The 25978-nt window shown below is 53.6% G+C and overlaps 1 protein-coding gene across 3 annotated transcripts in view; it reads left to right on the top strand.

Moving 5' to 3' along the window:
• The window catches only part of PLEKHM1 (pleckstrin homology and RUN domain containing M1), a 45217-nt gene extending 19919 nt beyond the window's left edge, over positions 1 to 25298 (top strand). For all 3 annotated transcript variants that reach the window (XM_056127254.1, XM_056127255.1, XM_056127253.1), the window contains 7 exons: positions 6406 to 6673; positions 12383 to 13294; positions 15791 to 15936; positions 18713 to 18906; positions 22486 to 22549; positions 22632 to 22789; positions 23666 to 25298. In XM_056127254.1, coding sequence (XP_055983229.1) covers positions 6406 to 6673; positions 12383 to 13294; positions 15791 to 15936; positions 18713 to 18906; positions 22486 to 22549; positions 22632 to 22789; positions 23666 to 23777 — 1854 coding nt within the window. In that variant the 3' untranslated portion in view covers positions 23778 to 25298. The remainder of the gene's footprint in view (positions 1 to 6405; positions 6674 to 12382; positions 13295 to 15790; positions 15937 to 18712; positions 18907 to 22485; positions 22550 to 22631; positions 22790 to 23665) is intronic.
• The last annotated feature ends 680 nt before the right edge of the window (positions 25299 to 25978 follow it).

The following is a 25978-nucleotide window of genomic DNA, read 5'->3' as shown; positions in this document are numbered from 1 at the left end:
CCATCTGCTGCCAGAGATGGAGTCTGTGTCTCCCAAGCATGCACCATGTGCCCCAGACTGTTAAACTCTCCCACTAGTCCTTCTGTTCCGTCTCTTGAGTAGTACCACATTGTTTAAAACTGAAAGGTACAGTATGTTTTTCCACATCCTCACCACCAATTTTGATTGTCTGCCTCTTTAATTGCTGCTAGCCTCCTGGTAAAAAGAGACAGCTCACCCTGGTTAAGGGTTTTTTGTTTGTTTGTTTGTTTTTAACATTTTTTTTTTAATTTTATTTTCCCTTACCTTGGAGTGATGGGCTGGAGCCATAGCATAGCAGGTAGGGCCTTTGCCTTGCACGCGGCCAACCTGGGTTCGATTCCTCCACCCCTCTTGGAGAGCCCAGCAAGCTACTGAGGGTATCTCACCCACACAGTAAAAGCCTGGCAAGCTACCAGTGACGTATTCGATATCCCAAAAACAGTAATAACAAGTCTCATAATTTTTTGTCTGCTTTTTGGGTCACACCCAGCAATGCTCAAGTTACTCCTGGCTCGTGCACTCAGGAATCACTCCTGGCAGTGCTTGGGGGACCATATGGGATGCTGGGAATCGAACCCGGGTTGACCGAGTGCAAGTGAAATGCCCTACCCGCTGTGCTATTGCTCCAGCCCCAGGTCTCACAATTTGTTGTGAGACATTACTGGTGCCAACTCGAGCAAATCGATGAATAATGGGAGGACAGTGCTACAGTGCAGAGCTACCTTCAAGAGATAGCACAGAGGGTAGGGTGTTTGCCTTGCATGCGGCCGAGTTGGGTTTGATTCTTCCATCCCTCTTGGAGAGCCCGGCAAGCTACCGAGAGTGTCCCGTCAGCACAGCAGAGCCTGGCAAGCTCCCCATGGTGTATTGGATATGCCAAAAACAGTAACAGCAAGTCTCACAATGGAGACGTTACTGGTACCCACTCCAGCAAATCGATGAACAATGAGGGGACAGTGCTTCAGTGCTTCCCTTATCTTATATAGACACTGTGGTTTACAAAATTGTTCATCACGATTTGTTACAGACATTCAGTCACACCACTGTTGTACCTTCCCACCACCATTATCTCCAAGTTTTCTAGTCATCTCGTAAACCTACCCCCAAAGCAGGTCCTCAGTAATTTATTTGATGTTGCTTGTTATAGTTTACTAAAAAAATAATGAAAAAATATTTCCTCAGAAGAAAATTTGTGAAGATTGTGTATCTCACCCTGGAACTATTAAGCAATTGTACAAGAGATTGCTAAGATGTTGTTACAGATTTAGCCTTCTGTGTTGGTTCTTCCTTAATTAAGATCGGATGCCTTCTACTTTACATCCCATCCAGTCTGGCGTGCTGCTCCTCGTTTATCTTTGTTGTACGGTTTGAGGTGTCATGCAGCTATAAATGCCCCTGTGCATTCCAGTAAGTCCAAAGTTTTCAGCGGGGTGATACAGGTACAGTTAAGTTTTTAACTGCTCATCTAGCCAAGGCATGTGATTCGGTTTGAGGGCCTAAGAATGAGGTCCTTTTGGGCCGGAGCGATAGCCCAGCGGGTAGGGCATTTGACTTGCACGCGGCCAACCTGGGTTCGATCCCCGGCATCCCATATGGTCCCCCAAGCACTGCCAGGAGTATTTCCTGAGTGCAGAGCCAGGAATAACCCCTGAGCATCGCTTGGTGTGACCCAAAAAGCAAAAAATAAATAAATAAGAATGAGGTCCTTTTGTTCAAGAGACCACTATTGTGACCTGGTGATATTCAAGGGTCTCCAGGGCTATACCCAGTGATGCTTAAAAGAGGGCCAGTTGGTGCCGGGGGTCAAATCCAGGCCTGCTGTGTACCACGGACCCTGAGCTTTGTCTTTATCATTTGCCACATAAATGTCTTTAGTTTGTTACAGTTTTGGGAACCATACCTGGTGGCACTCAGGACTTACTCCTGGCTCTTTGCTCAGGGGTCACGTCTGGCGGGACACCAGAGACCATATGTGGTGCAGGGGATCGAGCCCAGGTTGGCCGTATGCAAGGCAAATGTCTTATCTGCTGTCCCATAGCTCCATCAAAAGTTTTCAGTTTTGGTGTAGTCCATCGTCTATTTCCGTTTGTCACTTAGGGTTTGGGTGTTTATAATTAAGATCCTAATTGCCATGTCTAAAGTCATGAAGATTTATTTCTGTGCTTTTTCTCAGGAACTTAATTATTTTCTTTGGGACCACAACTAGTTGTATAGGGAGGCGACTCTTGACTTACTTTTTGGGGGTCACCCCTTGCAATGCTGAGGGGAACCTACCATGCTGGGGATCAGACTGGGCCTCCTGTGTACAAAACATGTATTCAGTCTGCGGGGCAGCCCTCTGGCCCTCTGCTTCATAGTTACGGAGTTCACTCTTACTTTTAGGTCCATGAGCCGCTTGAGCTCCCTCCTGTGTCTCTTGTAAAAGGCCCAGCGTCTGTTTTCCCCAGCCCACTCACTGAGGTCTGTTCATTTTTAAGTATTTTCTTCTTCTTTTTTTTTTTTAAATTTTTATGCTTGGGTTTCAGTTATACGAAGTCAGTTCTGCCAGCCTCTTCCTTGGCCCCCTTAACATTTCTCTGTATTTACAGTTCCCTTATATTTTTGTGTATACCTCAGTAATATTTACATGTGGCATATACATTGTGGCTACTTTTCGTATTAAACTCTGGAACATTTCTAGCCCACGACAACAGTGGTTTCCAATCCCTGGTCTGTGGACAGGTACCAGGCTGTCCTGCCAGAAAATTCCTGCCACTTTGTGAACAAGTGCTTTCCACTTTCTCTATGGCAAACCAGGGACACGATTTTCACTTTGAAATGTTAAACTTTAAAATGAATCCACAAAGTGACATTATAAATAATGATTTTTTTTCCTGCCTTGTTAGTCTGCAAAATATTTCTCCCCTTTTCACTGGTTCTGCAGAAAAAGGTTGAAAGCTACTGGCCCCCTGCTTTGGTTGTAACTGCCAGACTTTGGACTATGTGCCAGACAGCTGTCGGCCCACAGGTGTGACAAGATCAAAGAATGCTGCTCTCGAAGATTCCCTCTCCCCCACAGAAACCACACTCTTACTGATCACTTTTCCCGGGATGGCAGCATAGTGTACTATTTATGCCTGACATCTTCCACTGAATAAGATGACCGAGATCCACCTGTAAATACAGCAGGAGGCTGCATTTGTTTGCGAATTTTCTTTTTGTGCAGTAGTATCCCCTAGTAAGACTTGCCACAATGTGTTTTCCATTTTTTGCTTAATAGGCAATTGGATTATTTCCAGGGTTAGGTTCACTGTCACTGTCCTCCCATTGTTCATCGATTTGCTTGAGTGGGCCCAGTAACGTCTCCATTGTGACAATTGTTACTGTGTTTGGCATATCGAATACGTCATGGGAGGCTTTCCAGGCTTTGCCGTGCGGGCAAGATACTCTCGGTAGCTTGCCAGGCTCTCCAAGAGGGGCAGAGGAATCGAACTCAGGTCAGCCATGTTGGCAGAGTGCAAGGCAAATGCCCTACCCGCTGTGCTATCCCTTCAGCCCAGGGTTAGGTTATTATGAAGAAAACTTCGGAGGTGAATTTTGGTGGTTGTTTTGTGGCCACAGCCAGGTGTATGATCAGTGACTGGGCATTGGGTCCCAGCCTCCTGCAGGCCAAGCATGCAACTCCAACCCTTTCAACCCTCTCCCCATCTCGGCTTTTGTGTTTTGTCATGGTGGCCACCACGTGGGGCTGGGGCTAATGGTACCTGAAGTCCCCGTGCATCACTGCTCACCCTGGCTCTGCAGGCCTGATGCTCTGGCACCCAGAGGCGTGGTACTTGAGCTGATGGGACTTAGGCCTGGAGGTGTGTGAGTCCGCCAGAACTCCCCCTGACTGTGCATGGGAGAGCACACAAGTTGGCCATGGAACCTGGGCCTTGAACATGCCAGCACTATGCTCCACCACCAAACCCTACCCTGGCCAAGTCTAAAACCCTGAGAGCCACTGGTCTTACTTCTTTACCAAAAGAAGATGGGCTGGAGAGATAGTGCAGCAGGTAGGGCACTAGCCTTGCATGCGATTGACCTGAGTTTAACCCCCAGCACCACATATGGTCTCTGGAGCGGAGCCCACCAAGAGTGATCCCTGAGCACAGAGCCAGGAGTAATATCTGAGCAGCACTGGGTGGGGCCCAAAAACCAATAATAAAAATAATACTACAGAGAAGAAAAGGACTAGAGCCATAGTACAGTAGGGAGGACGTTTGCCTTGCACATGATTGACCTGGGTTCAATCCCTGGCATCCCATACGGCCCCCCCAGCCCCCAACCCCAGTACTACCAGGAGTGATTCCTGAGTGCAGAGCCAGGAGTAACTCCTGAGCATCACCGGGTAGGACCCAAAACAGAAAGAAAAGAGAAAGAGTAAAGGAGCCAGCCCAGACAGCTGGAGGCACTGGGATGGTGGAAGCTCAGGAGAGACCCTGTTGGGAAAGGTCCTGGAGCCACTCCCCTCCCCCCCCCACCATCCCTACCCCTTTTCCTTGGGGAGTTCTGCAAGTGACTCTGGCAGCTTTGTTCAAAGGCTGTGCTGTGATTGCGCCCCAGTGGCTGCCCAGATTGACATGCTGTCCCTGTCACCAGCGAGGAAGCACCTGTGGGTCTGAGGGTGGAAGCCCGGGAGTTTTAGTGCTGAGGCTCCCCAGCGCCTGACTCAGGTCTGCACCTCTGCTCAGCTGCAGCAAGAGGTGGCAGTCCTGATAGGCATGTGGGAAACAGCAGCAGCAGGGGGAGGTGTGTAGTGCTCGGCCCAGCCATTACGTGACTCATTTCCTCCCTGGTCAGCCACTGCAGGCACTCAGCCAGCTTCCTGGCCTCTGCCCTCCCATGCTAGGCACCAGAAGGCAGGAAGGGCTTGGAAAAGTGAGAAAAGAAACCAGAAAGGAGCTGGAATCCATTCTACCGAGCTCAGGTACCCCAGCCAGTGAGTCACTGTCGACAGGAGAGACAGTCATGGCAGGGAAGGGGCTGGGTCTGGCCATCCACAGCTCACATCGCATATTCAGGGCCCAAATGCCTGCCACATCTTGAACAAACAATTCTGGGCTCACCAGAGGCCCCCATGCCAAAGATCAGAGGCGGACCCCTTCCTCAGAACACACGCACAAGAGAGCTCAGAGTGTGAAGCAGCATGAAAAAACTCTGGACAGATCTGGAGCAGTAGTATAGTGGGCAAGGCACTTGCCTTGTGTTCAATCCCCAACACCACACATGATCCCCTGCATCCCACCAGAAGTGATCCCTGGCCTCAGAGCCAGGAGTAAGCCCTGAACATCACTGACTGTAGCCCCAGACCACAATAAATTAAGCTTTGAAAGTTCATAAAGAGCAGAGGCGTTTAGCAGTTGCTTAGGACAGTAGCATAGAGACCAAAAACAGTCTAGTTAACGTGGACATTCTCAAAACGAAAACTTTGTCAGTTCCTGAGTTGCCATCATGAAAGTAAAAACACAGCCCAAGACCTACAAAGTTGAGCCAGAGCTGTAGCATAGCGGGTCAGTGTTGCCTTGCAGCACCCAACGAGGTTTGATCCTCAGCACCCCACATCTTTGAGTAACTCCTGAGCAGATCCGGAGTGGCAGGGGGAAAAAGGAAAAATTCTGTACAAGCTCAGTACAGACACAACCATCACCATCACGGTGTCCTAGTGACATAGTGTTTCCCACTGGTCGGTGGTGGGCCTGGGGACACAAGGTCAGCTGGAACCACAGGAGTCCAAGCAGGTGTGGAGAAACAGCCCCTATGCACAGCTGGCAGGGATGTGAAAGGGTACAGAGTTCCTCAGAAAGATACACACAGTTACTGGATTCCACACCTCTTTTTCTTGTTTGTATTTTTTTGTTTCAGAGCCACACTCCAAAACACTGAGTGTTTTGAAGCACTCAGCAGTACACAGAGCTGACTCCTGGCTCTGCTCAGGCATCACTCCTGATGGGGCTTAGGGAACCATATGGGAAGATGGGGATCAAACCCAGGTCAGCCGCGCTTGTATCCACTTCTGGCTATGGACCCAAGATAGTACAAAACAGCTGCCTGCTGAGCACCTGCTTCTTTGCCTGTTAGTGTTGTCACCGACGAGATGAAGAGAAAGCCACCACCACAGAGCACATGATAAGGTGCCGCACATTTGGCCTAGGGAGCAGGACAGGGCAGAGTTGCCAGCGTGCCTAAGCAGGATCCCAGTGGGATGGCTTCAGAGGGATGAGGACATTCTGGCTCTGCGGGCAGGTACGGAGCTTTGCTCTGAGCCAACCCTACAAGTGCTGACCAAGAGCACTTTCCCCCGCAGCCTGCCAGGGATTCCGACTTACTGCTGACCCAGACTTGTCTCACCTTCTCTCCCACCAGAAAAGCAAGAGCTGGATCTCGGAAGATGACTTCTACCGGCCTCCCCTGGAGCAGCCTGCAGAGAGTCCCCCCGACCACCCCACACCTGCCTCCCAAGGGACCCTTGAGGCAGATCCTGGCCTCCCCCAGCCCATCTCACAAGAACCCGGGAATCGTTCCTTGCAGGGGACCCTGGATGGCATCTGCATGTCCGCTCCAGGCAACCGGGAGAGCAAGGCTGTGGCTCCGGAGCATAGGAACTTCCGCGTGGTGCACCGCCGACAGATGGGTAGGTGCCTCTGCGAGGGGTGGCAGCCCCTGGTGCAGGGACCAGCTTCTCAGAAAGTGGCTCAGGGGGCCTGTTTTCCCCTCCCAGTTAGCGGGTGTCTGCTCCACTGGGAACCTCATCCGAGAATGCAGTCAGAAGGAACACTTCTGGGCTATCTTTCCTTACAATGCCTGCAGAAAACAAATGCCCAGACTGCTTCATCTGTAGACACAGAAAATAGTTTCCCTGAAACTACCATATAGATCTTCAGATCACAACATACTCTCCACATCCGGGTACAAACCAGAGCAGGCTCCGAGTACAGGCAGCTTAGCTGATGCCTCTGCGGGATTTATACCTGTTTGTTTCCATCTGAGTCCTGTCCACACCCTATGAAATCCCAGAAAATGATACTTTTTTTTTCTTTTGCCCTCATTTGGAACGGTGCCCTAGTTCCAGTCCCATGCTGGGATTCAGTGCCTGCACACTTGTCTCACAGGTGTCAGACCCTAAGTTCCACCGGAAGCACCAGCCAAAATAAGGAGAAGACCACCTAAAGGCAGCCCCCAGCTCAGCTCCTTTTCTGTTGGCAGTGGTGGGCAGAGAATGCTGGCCGGGTGCCCTGTCTTGTGGGGTTTGGGGTGAGGGGTGGGGCTGGTGTTCAGCTGGTTTCTCGGGTTTTACTGAGCCAATGGGATGGTGGTGAGATGCCCCAGGTTTACCTCAGTCTGAAGGTACACAGAGGCGCCAAATCCTGGTGTGATGCAGGCTGGGAGGGGAGCACTATGTGTCCTTTGGGGGTTTGATGGCAGCATTAGCTGAGTGTGGTGCCTGGGAATGCCCGGGGTCACTCACTGGGTGGTATGCGTGTGATGTCCAGGTACTTTCTGGGTGCTGAGCATGTCACAGGAAGCAGAGCAGGTGTCTCTGTGCTCATGAGACTCGTGGCCCAGGGCACAGGAGCTCCCATAAACAGTGTACTCAGAGCAGGGAGAGGGGAAGCTGGAGTGAGAAGTGCCACTTGGCAACAGAAAGGGAGCCGGCCACCCCTGCCAGATTTGGACAAGGGACGGGATCCAACAGGCTTTGAAACAAGTCATCCTGGCCCTGGAAACCCAAGAGGTAGGAAAGGCCAGTTTGGAGGAGGCAGTGGCAGAACCCAGGCCAGGACTGAACCCGGGGGAATGGTGGAGCCCGTCGATGTAGAAGGTTCTTGGAATGCCAGTAAAATGTCTGAAGTGTGAGGTATGGTGTGCGAAGGAAAGTCAAGTGACTTTCAGGTTATTAGCACAAACACTTGGAATATTGAAGTGGCCGTTTCATAAACAAGGAGCTCTGGGAGAGGGAAGGATCAGAGAGTGATTTTTTTCTCTCTCTTTTAGATTTGGGCCACACTTGGCTCAGGAGCTGCTCCCAGCTCAGTGCTCAGGGGTCACTCCTGCTAGTGTTCAGGGGACCATATGTGGTACCAGGGATCAAACCTGCGCCTCCTCCATAGTATAGTGGGGAGGGCATTTGCCTTGCACACGGCCAACCTGGGTTCAATCCCTGGCATCCCATATGGTCCCCCAAGCACTGCGAAGATTAATTCCTATGTACAGTGCCAGGAATAGCCCCTGAGCATCACTGGGTGGTGACCCAAAAAGAAAAAGTTCCAACCTAACATTTATTTTTGGAAAAAAAAAACAAAAAACCTGCCTTTTGAGCCATCTCTCCGCACCCAGAATTCATTCATTCATTCTAACCCTGAGAGGACGTACATGGAGCAGAAAGAGCAGCAAATTCAAGTCCCAGGGCGAGGACCAGGCTAGGGATACATAGAGATTTGGTGGTTGTTGTCATAAAGCTCTGAAGGCTCAGGTGGGACAGGTATGCTGGAGCAGGGAAAGGACGAGAACCTAGTTCTGGGCACCCTGACACTCAGAATCAGCCAGTGCAAAGGAGGCTGTCCAGGAGATATGCTGGCCAGGCATGTGGAGGACACCTAGGGTGACCAGTACAGCCAGGCCAGGGAAAGGTTTCAGTGATGTCCAAGGATCAGCCTTCAGACTGAGCCACAGAGAGCAGGTGGCCTTCCTAAGTACAGTGATTCAAGGGCACAACGCCCAAGTGGAGCAGGTTTGAAATGGGAGGGTGCCAGAGCGGAAGGGTCTTCTCTCCCTTTCAAAATTTTTCTTCCCCGTCCTCCTTCCTTTACTCTAGGGTCAAGGATGATCTAGGTACCCCCGCTAGTTACCTTCCATTCTCTCAACCTGTCATTCTGTGTTTCACAGATAAGTGAGATCATCCTGTGTTTTTCTTTAGCCTTAACTCACTTAACATGTGATCCTCCAGTTCCATCCTAGTTGCAATGAATTACATGATTATATGACTTCATCTTCCTTGCAGCATAGTCGTCTGTGTTTCCTTGCACCTGCATAGTGTTGTGTTGTGTATATATGTCTTCTGTTGTGTATATATGTCACATCTTCATAATCCACTCATCTGTCATTGGGCACTGTGCTTGATTCTGTAGCCTAGCTATTGTGCCAAGTGCTGCAGTGAATAATGGTGTACAGATGTCCTTTGGATGAGTGTTTTTGTGACCTGGGGTTGAGACCAGAAGTAGGATTACTGACTTGGATGGCAGCCCAGTTCCTTGGTTTTGGTTTTGGTTTTGGTTTTTGGGTCACACCTGGTGGTGCTCAGGCAATGCTGGGGATCAAACCCGAGTCAGCTGCGTGCAAACAAATGCCCTACCTGCTGTGCTGTCACTCCAGCCCCAATATTTAATGTACTTTTAAATTAAATTATATTCCTAATTAAATACTGTTTGATATTTATTTACTTGATTTTTCTTTTTTAATATAAGGGATTAACTTTAAAGATACAAAGAGTATTCCACTGATAAATGTCAGCATAAGTGGATTTTGAATTCTTCAGATAGGAAAATAGCAGAGGATTAGAGAGCCAGAGAGATAGTGCAGGTGTTAAAGGACTTGCCTTGCACTGGCAGACCCTGGTTTGATCCCCAGCACTGTAGATGCCCTCCTGAACACCACTAGGAGTGAACTCTGAGCAGAACTAGAGATGAGCTCTGAGCACTGCTAGGTGTACCCTCCCATATGTCCCGACCGCCTCCAAATAGTAGAGGCCAGGGAGATCATTCAAAGGGCTGGAGTGCTTGTTGGTGCACTGGTGGGTGTGATCCCCAACTGATGAACCAGGAGTAGTTCTCCTAGCATTGCCAAGTATAGGCCCCCCCAGCCCCCACCCCCCCAAAAAAGAATGATAAAATAGAAACAATAAGCAAGGTTTTTTTTATGGTAGAAAACTTTTTAAATTTTTTTTTTAAAGAAGGGTTGGCTGCCTGCAGGAGGGCCTTAATTCCTCTGCTGTCTTCCTGCCTTGAAAATGTTTCTTTTGCTAGAATATTCTTCCTTCAGGACCATTACATAAAGTATATTATAGGTATCATTGTTGGTAACAAAACAACTTACAGAGACCAGTTTAAAATAAAATGAGTAATAGGAAATTGAACTCTTATAAGTAATTGTGTAGTAAATGGAGTTGTATTTAAGAAGAAAGAAATAGAATAAAGATTTGTTTTTGCCGAAAAGTTGGTAACGAATAGAAGTCTTTTTTCTTGTTGTTGTAAACTCTGTTAGATCTGTGGAGGTACTCAATTTGTACGTTATGTGATTCCCTCTTTGTTCTTTAAAATTTTTTCATTACAATTAATATTTTACTTTTTAAGTGAAGCTAGAAAGTTTTATTGAAACTAGTGTAGAAAGGGGAGAGAAAGGGAGAAGTACATGCTTGAGAGAGAACACAGGCTTCTCGAGTGGGCAAAGAAACATACAGACAAGCAAACATGATGCTTGTTTAAGAAGAACACTGGTTTGAACAATAAGCCTATATTTTAATTTTATTTCTTTGTATTTGGGGGTCACACCTGGTTATGCTGAGGACTTATTCCTGACTCTTTGTTCAGGGATCACTTTTGATGGTGCTTGGGGGAACCATATGTTGGGGCTGGGATTGAACCAAAATGGTCTGGGGTACAGACAGTCACCTTACCCCCATCCCCTTGTACTATCTGTGGCCCATCCCCTTGTTACTTATTTATTTACTTAATTACTTATTTTAGAATTAGACCACACCTAGCCATGCTATGGGCTTACTCCTGGCACTGTGTTCAGGGATCAATCTTGGTGATGTTCAGGGGAACTCTATGTGGTGTCAGGGATCTTTCTTGGGGTGTCTGTATGAAAGAATTGCCTTCTCCTCTCTACTACCTGTCTGGCCACCCTTTTAATATTTTTTATAGCAAAAATCGGATAATCAGGAAGATCCTATAAGGTATAGATTGTAAAGGATTATTTCACTTATGTTTTTATTTTGTGGTTGCTTTGTTGTCTGATAGAATGCAGTATTCAATAGAAAGGTGCTCAGTATCATGAGCTGTTACCAATTTCAAGGAGCTTTAGATTTTGTTGCTCTTTTGTATGTGTATAGAGGGATGGGACTTGGAAAATTGAACCTATAACCTTACACCTTCAAGACAAATGCTCTACTGCTGAGCTGTGGGTTTTTATTTTTTTTGGTGAAGTCGGGGGACATATTCAGCTCTGCTCAGGGCTTTTTCCTGACTCTGCACCCAGATATCTGTCCTGGCGGGCTCAGGGGAACACATATGGGGTATTGAACCTGGGCTGGTGGCCCTGTCAACTTTTATGTTTTCAAAATAAAAAATATATATATTATATATTAGAGAATGTCCTGCCCGCACAGTAGAGCATGGCAAGCTCCCCATGGTGTATTCGATATGCCAAAAACAATAACAATAATGGGTCTCATTCCCCTGACCCTGAAAGAGCCTCCAATATGGCAGCGTTGGGAAGGATGAATAAGGAGAAGCTGCTAAAATCCCAGGACTGGGATGAATAGAGACATTACTGGTGCCTGCTTGAGCAAATTGATGAACAACAGGATGACAGTGATACAGGGTCTTTGAATTTTTTTTTGTTGAACTTTGTATCTTGGATATCAATTCTTTATCTGATGTGTTGAGTACAAATATCTTCTCCCATTCAGTTGGGTGTCTTATTTTTTAGCCCATGTTTCTTCTTCCATACAGAAACTCTTTAATTTAATGCAGTTTCATTTGTTTATTTTTGATTCTGCTGTCTTTGCCATTGAAAGCACATTTGAGATCTATATCTAGGAGTGTTCTGTCTACATTTTCCTCAGTGTACTTTATGGTCTCCAGTCTGATTTCAAGCTCATTGATCCACCTTGCATTGACTTTTGGTGTGTTTCCAGTGTCATCTTTTTTTTTTTCCACGTGGCTATCCAGTTTTCCCAACACCATTTGTTGAAGAGGCTGTCTTTATTCCCCTCCATGTACCCAGCTCCTCTGTTGAACACTAATCAACCTTAGATCTGGGGGTTTGTCTTGGAGCCTCAATTCTGACCCATTGGTCACAGAGGCCATCCTTATCCCAGGGCCATCCCAAGCTGATCCCTAGAACTTCATACTCCAGTTTCAGGTTCGGTCATGAGATCCCTCCAAGTTTCTTATTTTTCAGAATGACTTTGGCTCTTTGGGGTGTTCTGTGATTCTAGCTCTGGGATATCTGCCATGGAGCCAGGCCGTTACTCCTCCCCTGTCCCCACTCTACCCCTCCCCCTCACCTCACCCCCATCTAAACTAACTCTCTCTCTCTCTCTCTCTCTCTCTGTCCCCAGGACTGTCCAACCCATTCCGGGGTCTCATGAAGCTGGGTGCAGTGGAGCGGCGGGGCCCAGTGGGCATGTGGAAAGAACTCTTCTGCGAGCTATCACCGCTAGAGCTCCGCCTGTTTGCCAACCACGAGGAGCGCATGTGCATGGAGAGCTTTTCCCTGCTGCGCTGCGAGGCCATGGGGCCAGCCCTCAGCGATGGCCGCTTTGAGCTGGTCTTCTCGGGCAAGAAGCTGACGCTGCGGGCCTCCTCCCAAGATGAAGCCGAGGACTGGCTGGACCGGGTGCGGGAGGCGCTGCAGAAGTGCCGGCCCCAGCAGGAGGACGACTGGGTGACCATCCAGTCCTCCGACCTGCCTGATGACGCCCCAGAGGCACCCCTGGCTGGTACCCCCTCTCACTCAGACCTGCCCCTGGAGCCCGAGGGGCCGCAGCTGGATTGGTCCTCCACACACCTCCCCGAGCCCGACGCCATCCAGGAGTCCCTTCTCTACCTGTACACGGACAAGGCCTGGACACCCTACGTCTTCTCCCTGTCTTTGGAGTCCCTCAAGTGCTTCCGCCTGCGGAACAACGAGAAGCTGCTGAGCGACAGCCACGGCGTGGAGACGATCCGTGACATCTTGCCGGACACCAGCCTCGGCGGCCCAACCTTCTTCAAGATCATCACAGCCAAGGCCATCCTGAAGCTGCAGGCCGGCACTGCTGAGGAGGCCGCCCTGTGGCGGGCCCTGGTGCGCAAGGTCCTGGCATCCTACCTGGAGACGGCAGAGGAAGCGGTGACCCTGGGCGGCAGTCTGGACGGGAGTTGTCAGGAGGTGCTCAGGGTAGCCACACGGGAGAACGGTTTCCTGCTGCAGTACCTGGTGGCCATCCCCACGGAGAAGGGCCTCGACGCCCAGGGCTGCTTCTGCGCAGGTGCCAGCTGGGGCCCCACCACCCACCCCACCCTGGTGCCAACAGCGCCCCCGAGTCTCTCCCTGCACCCCAGCTGTGGGACCCGCGGGTGGTAGCTCCCACACTCTCCATTACTATCCCGTTCCTTTGGATCTGTACCCTCCCAAACACTTTATTTGTTTAGGGGGCCACACCCAACAGTGCTCAGGGCTTACTCCTGGCCCTGTGCTCGGGGATCACTCCTAGCAGGCTCAGGGAACCTTTGAGGTGTCAGGGATTAAACCCAGGTGAGCTGCATTCAAGGCAAGCTTCCTGCCCATTGTACACTCTCTCCAACTCCACTTCCAAACTTATTACTATTGTGATAAACTTGGTTTACAGTGTCAATGTTCGTATGTGTAGGGGGTACAGAGTGACCACACCATGCCTGTTGCCCCCTTCCAAATAGTTTGCATATCTCTACAACTGTACACAGTGTTTTAAAAGTATTAAAATGGGCCCGTACTCTCAGTAGATTTCTCTGTAACTGTGAAGACAGTCCAGGGTCGTGCCTGCTGGTCTAGGCCACTCTGCAGATGGGGTCACTAGAATTTTGAGAGTGTGGGCAGTGGGGGCAAGCAGGGTGCTTGCCTCAAACGCAGCCAACCTAGATTCAAATCTTAGCACCCATACAGTTCTCTAAACTGAGAGCAAGGAGCAAGTTCTGAGCACTGCCAGGTATTGCCCAGACAACAACAACAAAAAAAACATTTTCAGGCAACTGAGGAACTGACTGGCTTCCCTCGAACTAGGCCAGCTGCCGGTTTAAGTGGGCATGTGGCTGGCGCCTGTGGACCTTCACAGCTGTGTTCGCTGCTCTGCCACTGGTGTTTTCCTGCTCTGTAATATAGCGTGGATGCTGTGCCAAGTGACATCTGCTCTGTCATCAGCACCACCAACTCCAGTTCTTTATGCCAGGCACCACACCAAGCACTTTATTTAGATCCTCACATTTAATCCCCTCAAGATTAAGTGAGATCTTTCCTTACAGACCCTAATGGGAGAGGGACTCTGACTACCTCAGTTTATGACTAAAGAAACCCTAGTAAGGGGCAGAGCCAGAAAGAGGCCTCAGTGGTCAGGCCACAAAACCTGTATCTTACTGGGCCCCCAGGCCTCTCTTCTCCTTATGTTGAGGGACCCCGTGATACCCCACTGTTCGTGTCCCTAATTCTGTTCTTTTCCTCAAACTAGATCCCATCTTTCATCCCCCTGGCCAACAAACTCACTGGGCAGCGTAATGCCAAGGCTCATGGCCTGGATGCATATTGAGCCATGTCCTGGCCACTGCCAGCAGGGTGGGGCCTACGTGTCTAGAAAGCAGCCCTGGTGGGCCTCTGGGAGGAAGTGGCTTGTGTTGTCCCGGGAACATGGGAGCGGTCTGCAAAAGACGGCTTCAGCCTGCCCAGCCCAGCAGCCAGGCCTTGCACGTCAGCCTGTCCTGCCCACCAGCGAGGAGTAAGCTGGTGGGCAGCACTTCCTGTGCTTGAGTTAGCCTGAGTAGTTGGAGAGAGAAGTGGGGGTAGGGGGAGGGAGAGGAGCGTCTTGCCTCTCTCTGCCCACAAACTCAGCTTGGTAGCAGGGCAGACTCCAGCCTGACAGCTGGTTTTTCGTAGTTTGCAGGGGCAGGGCACTTCAAAACTCTGTCCTCTGAACTTGGAATGACCCCACATAATAGCTGGTGGTGGCTGGAGATGGGGCCGGGAAGAAGCCTGTGAAGGCCAAGGCAAGGCAGCCAGGCCAGAGGGGCTCCCCTGGCCTCGACACTGCCCACCCAGGCAGAGAGACCAACTCTGGTCCCTGAACCCCAGTTCTCTGCTATTAGGCATCTGTGGCCACAAGCTGGCACAGCTGTGGCCAGCTTGCCCTGTCTCCTTCTGTTCCCCACCCACTCCCTGTGGTCTCACTCCCCACCCCTGCCACAGCCCCCCTACAGAGCCACATCCATCTGGTGGCTTCAGCAGAAAGGAGGGCCTGGAGGAAGCTGGTGAGCAGGCTGAGGGGTTGCGGGCTCGGGAACTAAGCCGGCTTAAGTTTAGTGGGTTTGGTTTGTGGCTTGGGGGCCACACCCAGCAGTGTTCAGGGATGACTCCTGGCTCAGTGCTCAGGGATCACGCCTGGCAAGGCTCAGAGGACCATATGGGGTGCCAGGGATCAAACCCAGGTTGGCCTCGTGCAAGGCAAGCACCCTCCCCACTGTTTTATGACTCCAGCCCCTTACTTTGTCTTGAGTTGTTTTCTTTTGTGCATTACCCAGTTTCTTTCTACAGTCATCTCTTCTGCGACCTTGGTGAATAGTGCTTGTGGCATTTTTCAGAACCTTGACTCGGAGTGGAGGAATGTGAAGGAGGCCAAGATGGCTCTTATCTTTGTTTTGGCTTTGTCTACTTCTCTGAAATAGCGGGCCCTTTGTGTCCTTTCCGCCAGTCCATTCCTTCTGCATGGACAGGCCACTCACCATCCCTCTGTCCTTCCCAGGCTGCTCCCGCCAGATCGGCTTCTCCTTCGTACGACCCAAGCTCTGTGCCTTCTCTGGCCTCTATTACTGTGACATCTGCCACCAAGATGATGCCTCAGTGATTCCGGCCAGGATCATCCACAACTGGGACCTCAGCAAGCGCCCAGTAAGTCCAAGTCCCAATCTATAGTGGCCGCTCAGGGCTGCAAACCAACAGTAGGGTGACCACTCCCCATGACTGCTGCCGGACTTACACTGGGAGGCGGTTGGCTTTCATGAAATCAGAGTCACTCGTTTCGGCCTCAGGCATCCCAAGAGAAAAAGCAAGGCCTGTCCACGGTGCCTGTGCAGAGCTGTCATTATCTGCTGGGGGCCTGAGTGGTAATCTGGAGATGGCTTTCTGGAGCAGCTCATGGTTATGGGTAAAATTGTTTAAGGAATTGACAACTACTCAGAGGAGAGAGAAGTGAGGAGTAAGAGGAGGAAATTGAAGATAGATTAGGTAGAGGGGTGGGGAGATGCAGAAATAAAGGATGAATAAACTGATGGGTTGGCGAGTGGGTGGGTGGGTGGGCGGATGGGGAGATGGATGGTGAGTGTTGACTAAATGGGCGGATGGGCGGGCCAGCTGGCAGCACTCCCCTTGAAGCGTCAGCTCTTTCTGTCGTTTATTTAGTACTCATCTGATTTTTGTGAAGTCGGATTATCCTGGGCTCGTGCATACTGCTCTAGGACATGATCTCATCATAGCGCGGGTCTCATGTTTGCGGGACGCTTTCGAGCAGATGCGCTCTGAGGTCTTTGATGTTCCTCTTCTCCCGCTGAGCTCAGCTGCTTCCTGGCTGTGTTACCACCAACAAATGACGTGTCTCTTCATCCTAAGGCGGGTTAACAGCTGTCTGGGGCAGTGTGAGGACCAGCTGAGGCAGGAGCCCCCTTCCCCTCTCAGAGCTACTGAGGAGTACCAGTTCACTTGGAGAGGGTCGGCCCTCTCCCAGGGGCTCAGGGACATGCAGAGAAGCTGTTTGTTTCTCTGAGACATAGGGGCTTCCAGCCCTGGGGTTGGGGTCCCCATCAGACTGCGCCACACCAAGCCTCCACCCTCTAGGGCCAGGAGCTGCAGAAAGGCGAGCCTCACTTTGGTGTTTGGTGGCTGACCCCCTCCCCTCCCCTGTCCTCAGTTCAGTCTCTCCATCAGAATCACGACAAGTGCAAATATCCCAGAAGCCACGCTCACGGCTCACTGCATCCCCCACCAATCGTGCACTTCCTTCGCTCTCCCGAGAAGCCGTGCCCAGAGGTTCAAAGGAGGAAGTGAGTGGCTGGCAGGCCCAGGCCTCATTGTTCACGGGCGTGAGGCCTGCACAGTCAGCCTAGTGCTTGCTGCCTATTGGCTTGTCCCCGCACACAGTGCGCACACACACACGCACACGCACACAGTGGGATGGCCCCTGCTCATCTGTGGCAGCGCTGCCAGGGGAGTGAGAACATTCCTGCAGTGGCCTCCCTGCGCTTCACCCAGCGCCTGAGGTCAAGACCTAGGAAGGGCCCCATCTCCAGGGCCCAGGGAGATGCTAGGAAAAGGAGGAAGTGGGGGAGGGGTCCCCATTGCCAGGGGAGCTGGGAGATTGTCTTGTGAGGGTCCTGCCATGTTCCGTGACCCTCTGGTGTCAGCAGGCATGCAGCCTGGTGCCAGCTGCTTGCTGTTGGCTGTACAGTCCTGTGCCAGGAGACCACATATAGGATTGTCTTGGCTTTAGGTAGGAATGGCAGAGCCAGTGGAGCCCAGGTCCCTGTTGGGAAGCAGCCCTGGGGGCACAGGCAGCAGTGCCCGTCAAGTGGCCTCCTGGGCCTCCTGGGCCTCTGGGGCTATCTTCCATCTGAGCTTACAGTGACCCTGCCAGCAGCTCTCGGTCCTTTCATGTCTGCCGTTCTCCAGAGGGACAGAGAGGTGAAGTGTCACACAACAGGACACAAGGAAGCGTTGGGACCAGGTTCAGGGGCATTTCCGGCTGGACACAAACCTCTCAGCTGCTCCCGCCACCATCACGCAGCCCAGGAGGGCAGCTGGTGCGGGATCAGCGCTTCCGTTAGGCCTGGCCAGCACCTACAGTGCTATTTTTCCCTTGGTTTGGGGTCCAGACCTGGTGGTGCTGTGGAGCTGCTCTTAGCACCATACTGGGAATCCCGCCCTGCCCCCACTACCTCCCCCCACCCCCCCACCCCCCGCCAAGCATGTGCTCAGGCCCTCAGAGCCCTCAGAGTCCTCAGAGCCCCGGGCCCTGGGCTCTTCTTTCTCCTCGGGAGTTGGATAAGCCGCTTTAGCTTCTCTGATCTGCAGTTTCCTCACAAAACGGGGAAGTGCCTTGTTCCCCACTGGACTATGGGGATCAAGATGAATGCGGTCAAGAACTTACTCCCAGTGTCTGCCAAGTGGTGGGTTCTTAGTGACTGTCCTTGGCCTGAGTGTCAGGGCTGCAGGTGAACCTCAACGCCCTCTTGGGTAACGGAGGCGAGAGCCTCGGTGGAGCCAGGGATGAGGGGGTAGCCGGGGTGGCTTCTCGTGAAGCTGGGTTCTGTGTCAGGAATGTGCTGCCCAGGGGCAGTTCTTTTTCCAGGGGAACCGGATATAGCCAGGAAGGTCTAAGACAGGGCCCTGCTGCCCAGAGCAGCCCCTCCCTCTCTGCCATGGCAGAAACATGAGTCTGGAGGTCTGGGACTGGGGTGCGGTTCCTCCCATCTTGACTTCTGTGAGTGGTGCCCCTGGGCTGTGTCACTTCGTGGCAGTCTCCTCAGGTATGAGTTGAAGATGATCCCATGGCGGCGGGGGGGGAGGGGGGAGGGCGGGATGCGGGCAGCTGTTGCTATGGTGAGGGCCCTGACCACAGGGGCTCCTGGAAAACTCATTCTTGCCCATCCCTGATGCCTGGTGGTGCCCCCAGATCTGCCGCCAGGCCCTGAGGTTCTTGACGAAGATCCGGGCCCAGCCCCTCATCAACCTGCAGCTGGTGAACGCGTCTTTGTATGAGCACGTGGAGCGGATGCAGCTCATCTCAAGGAGCCGGGAGCAGCTGAAGCTTCTGGGGGACTACCTAGGCCTGTGCCGGAGCGGAGCCCTGAGGGAGCTAAGCAAGAGGTGAGCCCAGACAGGGGCGGGAGCGAGGCATGCGCAAGCACACACACACATGCATACGCACAGTACTTACACACACACACACACTGCTTATATACATACGCACACATGGCTTGCACACGTACACATATGGCTTATATACACACATGCACACATGCACAAGCGTGTACACACATACACAGTACACGCATGCACACGGCACTTAGGCACACATATGGCTTCCATACATGTGCACACATGGCATGCACACACACGGCTTATACGCACGCGCATACACTGACATACATACACACATATGCATGCAGGTACACACTTGGTGTCCTTTCAGCGGAGCTCAGGAACTGGCCATGCCTTGGGTCTGTGCATGTATCTTCATCCTGTAATTTGACCAGATTTGTTGAGAACTGGTGCAACACTGGGCGAGATGTGTAGGGTGGGCAGGGACATCTGTGCCCACCAGGAGGGAAATAGTGTGTAAGTGTTCAGGCCCTGAGGAAGGTGCTGCGTGGGAGATCCCAGGATGAGGTTGGGTGAGGTCCAGGAAAGTGGGGTGCTGCATGCCCTGGCCCCTCCAGCAGCACCTTCCACCACCCGTGGGAAGGATGGGCTGATTCCATGCCCAGCCTGAGACCTCTTGGTCCTCACCCTGGGCCTCTGTGCTGGGTTGGAGGACAGGGGGCACCCTGGGGGGCTGTGCTCCTCTGGGGCCTTTGGGATAGGGGCTGGGGTCCTGGTGCTGGGTTTTTCACCACTCTGCAGGCACAGGGACCCTGCTGCCCTCCCAGAGCCTCTCAGTGAAGGGCACAGCCTGACTCCCGGGGTCCTTGCAGTGGCCAGCTAAGCCCCAGACTCTGCAAGTGCCTCTGCGCAGCTCCATCATCCGTGGGGGGGGGCCTGTCTCCATTCACACCGTCCTTCCCAGGGTGCCAGGCCCAAGGCTCCACATGGCCTCCTGACCCCTGACTTGAGTGCTGAAATCTCGGGGATCACTAGGTGGTCCCGGGTACTAGCCCCACTGACACAGCCCTGCCCTGCTGACCATTATGGGTGGCCCATACTGGCCCATGTGGACACTCAAGGCAGTCCTGCTGTTGGGGGGGGGAGGGGTGCATCTTGCTTCTCCGGCTCAGCTTGCCTGACTGTGCCATGGTCCAAGCCCTGTGCCGGTGGCCTCCCAGAGCTGTTCAGGGAGATGAGGAGCGGGGGCCACAGGCGTACAGGTGGCCTGAGCAGCCTTGGGCGTGAAGAAGGTGCTTTCTGCTGAACAAAAAAGGTCAGTGTCGGGACAGGGTCGAGGTCAGCACCTGCAGTGCTAGGAGACTGCTGCTACCTCCTCTGGCCTCGGGCAGGGTGACAAGTGCCACCACCCAGCAGCTCTGTGGCAGCAGCAACTGCGGGGGAGAAAGGGTTAGAGCACCTGTGGACACCCTGGCCAGCCCTCAAAGGGCCCATGTGCCACCCCAAAGGTTTAGTGGATTTATTCCACTGACAGTCAGGGGCCAGCACAGGGCCTCAGCATGGACATTTGTGTTCCGAACGGAGCTCTCAGAAACACTGGTTTGTCCATAGTGCAGTGCAACCTGGAGGGGGGTAGAGGCCTGACCAGACCAGCCAGCATGGGCTAAGCGAGTGAGAGAGCCGAGAGACATGGGCAAGGCCTTGGAGGTGGGGTACTGTGAAGATTTCTGGCTGGCTTCCTGGGAGAAAGGGGCTTGCCCGCTCAGCCTGGGTGTGTCTTCAAAGACCTTAAGGGCATATTCTCCCGGCAGTGAGAAGGTTGGGGGAGCCGGTGCACCTCAGACCGGACTGGCCTCGTGGTTCTGACCCTGTCCACTGGTCACAAGCACTCAGCTTCTCCACGGAGCCCTGCCGTTTGCCCATCCGTGCCTCTGGCTGTGGGCACTGACCTGCCAGAAGAGGATGGGGGTCTCTGTGGTGTAGGTGGGCGACAAAGACCCAAAGAGATCTGCTCTGGGCTTGCCTGTCCCTCGGGCCACTGTGAGGCCTCTGTCCAGGGCAGCCCCACCCTTCCTGCCAGCCCAGGGACAGCCTGTGCGCCCCCTCCCCTGTGTCTTCCTGGTGATAAATGGCCTCTTCCTGTTTCCAGAAAGCTGGAAGTTTACTGGGGAAACAGACTTGGGGATCCAAGCAGTGGGCCAGCGGGTAGCGTGTCCTCACCCCCATAGCCGCACAGGTCCTCCTAGCTGGTGGCACACACCTCCTCTACCCAGATGAGACCTGGGACCAGAGTTGAGGCCCACAAATGTCCCTCCCTATACCCAGATATTTGGGGCATCCTGGGGCACGTTTCTGAGCTTCTGGGCCCTGGAGCATTCTGTCTCTTCCTGTCTCTGTCTCCATCTGTCTCCGTCTCTCTCTCTCTCTCTCTCTCTCTCTCTCTCTCTCTCTCTCTCTCTCTCTCTCTCTCTCTCTCTCACACACACACACACACACACACACATATACACAGAGACCCCGCCCTGCTGCCCCCCACAGCCATCCCCGGCCAGGTCCGTTTTGCAGCTGCTTCCTCTGCACCCTCAGGATGCAGTGGTTGGTCTCGGCAGGGAGGGGGACTCCAGGGCTAGATTGGTGGCTCCAACCTTCCCTGTGTCCCTGCCATGCCCAGGACCCCACTTGGTGCCTCTCATAGCCCTGAGCCAGCTGCCCAGGGATTGCCCCTCAAGACAGGGACACCACCAGTGTAGAATCTACATCCGCTCGGGTCTGTCCCCACAGAGTCCCCCTTGTACCCCAGTGGCGCTTGCTCCAGCAGTTCCCGACAACAAACAGGCACACACAGAGCGGGCTGAGTGACCGAGCCAGGCGGCTGTGCTCAGACACCGCTTCCTCGCTGTGTGGCTGCAGGCCAGTTAACTGGCGTCTCTGTGCCTTAATGTGCTTCTCTCTCGGAGTGGGATTCTGCCGGGATTGGCGTGGGGCGTGAGCAAGTCCACAAGATCTTAGCCCCACTCCCGTGGTGGTTTCCATCTTCATTGCTCTTCTGCCCCATCCCTTCATCGTCATGGCCGTCCTCACTGCTCGGTGCTGAGGGTGGGCTGGCTGGCCATCATGGGGAGGCGGGGACCCCACCCTGCAGAGCCGCTGCGGCACTCATCTGGCCAGCAGGGTGTGCTGAGGCCGACACAGGCCAGCGCTATCCACTCAACTCATTCCCGCCCTCTTGTTCTTCCTGACGGGCCACTTTTTATTTACGTACACATTTGTGTTTGTTTTTATGCACTGCCGCCACACCTTTTATTTTTTACACCTGGTCTTTTTCCCCTTACCCAGTTGAGGGCTAATTGACAGGGGAAACCATAAGGTAATGGAACGTGCTCGGGCTGCCTGGCCAGTCAGAGCCCCCCACACCTGCGTCTGTGTTTCCCCTGAGAACAGAGTCCCACCCAGTGCGAGGTGCGGTGCCAGGTGCTTGGAATCGGTTCCTCTGTCCTCACCCCACTCCCCTGTGTGCGACACTGGTGTGCGACACTGAGTTACTTGCCCAGGGCTCATGGAAGCTTCTGGAAGCTTGAGCGGGGCCAAGCAGTCCCCTTTGAGCAGTGCCCCTGTCCTCTGCAGGCTCAGCCACAGGAACTACCTCTTGGAGTCTCCACACAAGTACAGCGTTGCTGACCTCCAGCAGGTGAGCACTGCGCCCGGCCCAGGGGTCGCAGGAGGGGGGTGAGGGGGGAGAGCACTGCCTCACAACCCCGCACCCCTCCCAGATTGCCGACGGTACCTACGAGAGCTTCCTCAAGGCCCTCATCGAGTTCGCCTCCCAGCACGTGCACCACTGTGACCTGTGCACGCAGCGCGGCTTCATCTGCCAGCTGTGCCGTGGCCTCGACATCATCTTCCCCTTCGAATTCGACAGCACAGTCAGGTCAGGCAGGGGGCTGGCCTGGGGGCACAGGGATCACCCCAGGGTGGGAAGGAGGGTCGCCCAAGAGGACAAGACTGTTCTCTGTGCCCTGAGGCTCGGGAAACTGGGATCCCTCCCAGGACCACCTACCTCTGCCTAAGAAGAGAGGTGCGGGCTCTGAGTGGGACCCCCCTACATTCTGGTGGTCAGACCCCCCAGGGGAGGGACTGAGTTACTGCCCTGCACTGTGACATCTGCCCCGGCCCCAGCCCCTGCCCCTGCCCCAGCCCCTGCACCTGCCATGCTGAGCCTCAGCCCAAACTGCACTCTAATAACTGGAACCATCCCATCTGCCTCCATTCAGCCCGGGACCAGGGATGGCCACACTGCTGGGGGCCTTTCGTCTGTTTCTTGGTTTTTCTTGGAGGGCACACCCAGCAGTGCTCAGGGGCCACTCGCAGTGCATAGCTGTGGGGTCACTTGGAGCAGCATGAGGTGCTGTGCACCAAACCTGGTCCTCACACGTGCAGGGCCAGAGCACTAACACAAAATATTGTCAGGGGCCACACCTGGCGCAGCGATCAGAAGCTGCCTCAGTGGTGCCTCCCAGACCAAGCATGCATTTCCACCCCTCCAGCTAGCTCCCTGGTTCCCAGGTAGTTTTTGTTTGATTTTTTTTTCTTTTTTTTGCGGTGGCAGGGACGGAACTTAGGGCCTGGCGGCCACCCACACACAAACTGGCAGCTCCCTGGGGCCCAGAGGGAGCTTTGCCATAGGACTCATTCCCCAGAGGGCTGGCACCAGGAGCCCTGGGTCACAGATTGAGCCTGGCCCCTGTGGGTGCTAGTTGGGGGCTCTGGCCCTTGCAGGCTGCAGCAAGGCTGTGCTCTCTCACAGGTGTGGCGAATGCAAGACCGTCTTCCACCAGAGCTGCCAGGCCACGGTGGGCAAGGATTGCCCCCGCTGTGCCCGCCGACGCAAGTACCAGGAGCAGAACTTGCTCACCTGACTCCAGATTGCCTCCTCGCCCAGGAAGGCTCAGATGCGATCAGCTCGCCCGCCGGAGGGAGCCTCAGGAGTCCTCGATGAGGCCTCTGCTCCCCACCTTCCTCCGGGAGGTCATGGGGTCTTTGCACTAACAGGTCCTGAGGCCCTCATGGGGCTTTTGGGACCCCAGAAACAGACTCCGGGCTTTTGCAATTCCACATTCCTGATTAAAAGGGTCTAGTTTTTTAAGGTGGGGTTTTTTTTCCCTTCATATTTCAACAGAAGATTATTTTTTTATTCTTGACCCAACACAAGTCATCCAAGAAATCCAGGCATTCTTGCCCCAAGCAAACCTGAGGGACAGCTCAGCCTGGACTGGGGGCCAGGGGACCCTGGGCCTGCACCTCAGCTGCCCTGTGCCTTTGCCTTTGCTGCTCCAGTTGATGTGCCAAGCACTTTGGGCACCTCCTATCCCCCACCCCTCACACAGAGCCCCCTGCTCTGGGGCCTGGGCCGCGGCCCCCTGGGGGAGGCACCCTTGCACTATCGGCACTTTGATCCTGCCTTGTCCTGGGAAGGGCCCCCACCCAGGCCCCAGCCCCCTGGCCCTGTGCAAGGCAGTAAGCCCAGACAGTCCCCCAACTAGAGTGGTGACACCCCCACCCCCAGCTCCCACAGAGATGGCAGGAACAGGGCTGCACACACACTGCCCCAGTGTGCAAAGCCACAAGTGCTCAGAGCCACCCCCACTGTCCCCACAGGGTTGCTGAGGGCACCACTGCCTCCTCACTGGGTCCCAGAGCTGGAAAGAGCTGCCGAGCCCTGGGGTGGGTGTGATTTGCTCTGCTGCCTCCCACCCCCTCTCTGGACCTCTCAGCCAGGGGTCTTCTGGCATACTTCATCCTCTCCCTTGGGTTGGGGGGTGGCAGACCTCTGAGTCCTCTTGGACTGAAGAACCTGCTCTTCCTTGCCTCAGGGTGACGGGGTTGCTGAGTCACCTGCCCAGCCCTGTGCAGTTGGGGACATTGTGCAATAGAAAGAGAAGGTAGGCAGCCCAGGGAGAGGGTGCCAGGCAGTCTTCGGCCCCATTATGGAAGAGGGTGCACCCCTGGGTGCACCCACAGCTGCTCAGCTGAAAGGGGGATCCTTATGGCCCTCCGCCCGTGTCCCCTAGAGCCAGCATTAATGCTCCACCACAGATCCCACGGAATCTCTGCAGAATCACCCGCATCTTTGAGCGGGCAGGAGCCGGGCCTGAGGCCAGTGCCCCCTGGGCCTGGCCATGTCCTGGCTTGTAAGTACCTTCTTATTCCTGAAGGTTCTCTCAGAGGCAGCAGGAGTGAGGCCCGAGGGGAGCTCACTTCTGTAGGGGTGGGGTCCCACCTTCCTAGTGACCCCCCTTCCCAGAAGAGCCACTGTAAGCTTGGGAACCTCCATTATACCCACCCTTATTTTAAGTGTCATTTTATGCAATAACTGGTTTCCAGTGGGGAGCCCCTACCCTGAGAAGTGCTTGGCAAGAGCCTAGGAAGGGCTGCTGCTCTGTGACGGTCTCCCAGTAAAACCTGCTCTTTCAATCTTGTCTCATGTCTGAATCACTTTGAATGCCGCCACTGATCAGGGGAGACCTCAAGCCACTCATTCCACTGGCACTCCCTCCCCCATGAGTCAGCCCCCAGCACTGCCCTGGGGAAGACCAGGGCAGCCCAGTGGGTAGGGTGTTGGGGGGGAGGGGTTTGGAGGGCTGTGCACAGACAACAGCTGGAGGGTGCGGGCAGCCAGGTCATCCACGGAGAGAGGTCTGGAGGCAACTCAGCAGGGAGGGTCACAGAGGGGGCTGGAAGCAGGAAGTGGGGTTTCAGGACACAAAGTGGCCTCTAAGCTACTGGCCTTGCTAAGTTTCGGGTGGAGCCCTGGGCACCTCACTGAGAGGCAACGTCACTGCCCACTGGTAGGACAGAGGAAGATGACCAGTTCCAGGGTCTGCCCTTCTCCAGAGGGGCTGCTAGGTGAGCCCATGGGCTGAGCTGCTCACAAGGCCTCACCTGCAGGAGCGCTAGGAGGGGTAGGAGGTGTCAGGCAGCCCCCTTTGAGATGGGGACTAGGAACTGCCCTGCCTTGTTCTGAGCCCCGAGCCCAGCCCTCCAGGGAGCTAGTTACCCTCCCCAGCAGCCTACAGGGCAGAGGTTTGGATTCTGCGGCAACATCAGAGAACACAGTGCG

The sequence above is a fragment of the Sorex fumeus genome, unplaced genomic scaffold (assembly GCF_029834395.1).
Source record: "Sorex fumeus unplaced genomic scaffold, SorFum_2.1 ptg000063l, whole genome shotgun sequence".
NCBI classification, from domain to species: domain Eukaryota; kingdom Metazoa; phylum Chordata; class Mammalia; order Eulipotyphla; family Soricidae; genus Sorex; species Sorex fumeus.
Note: the sequence above shows the minus strand (reverse complement) of the source record. Positions and strands in the feature narration are given on the sequence as shown.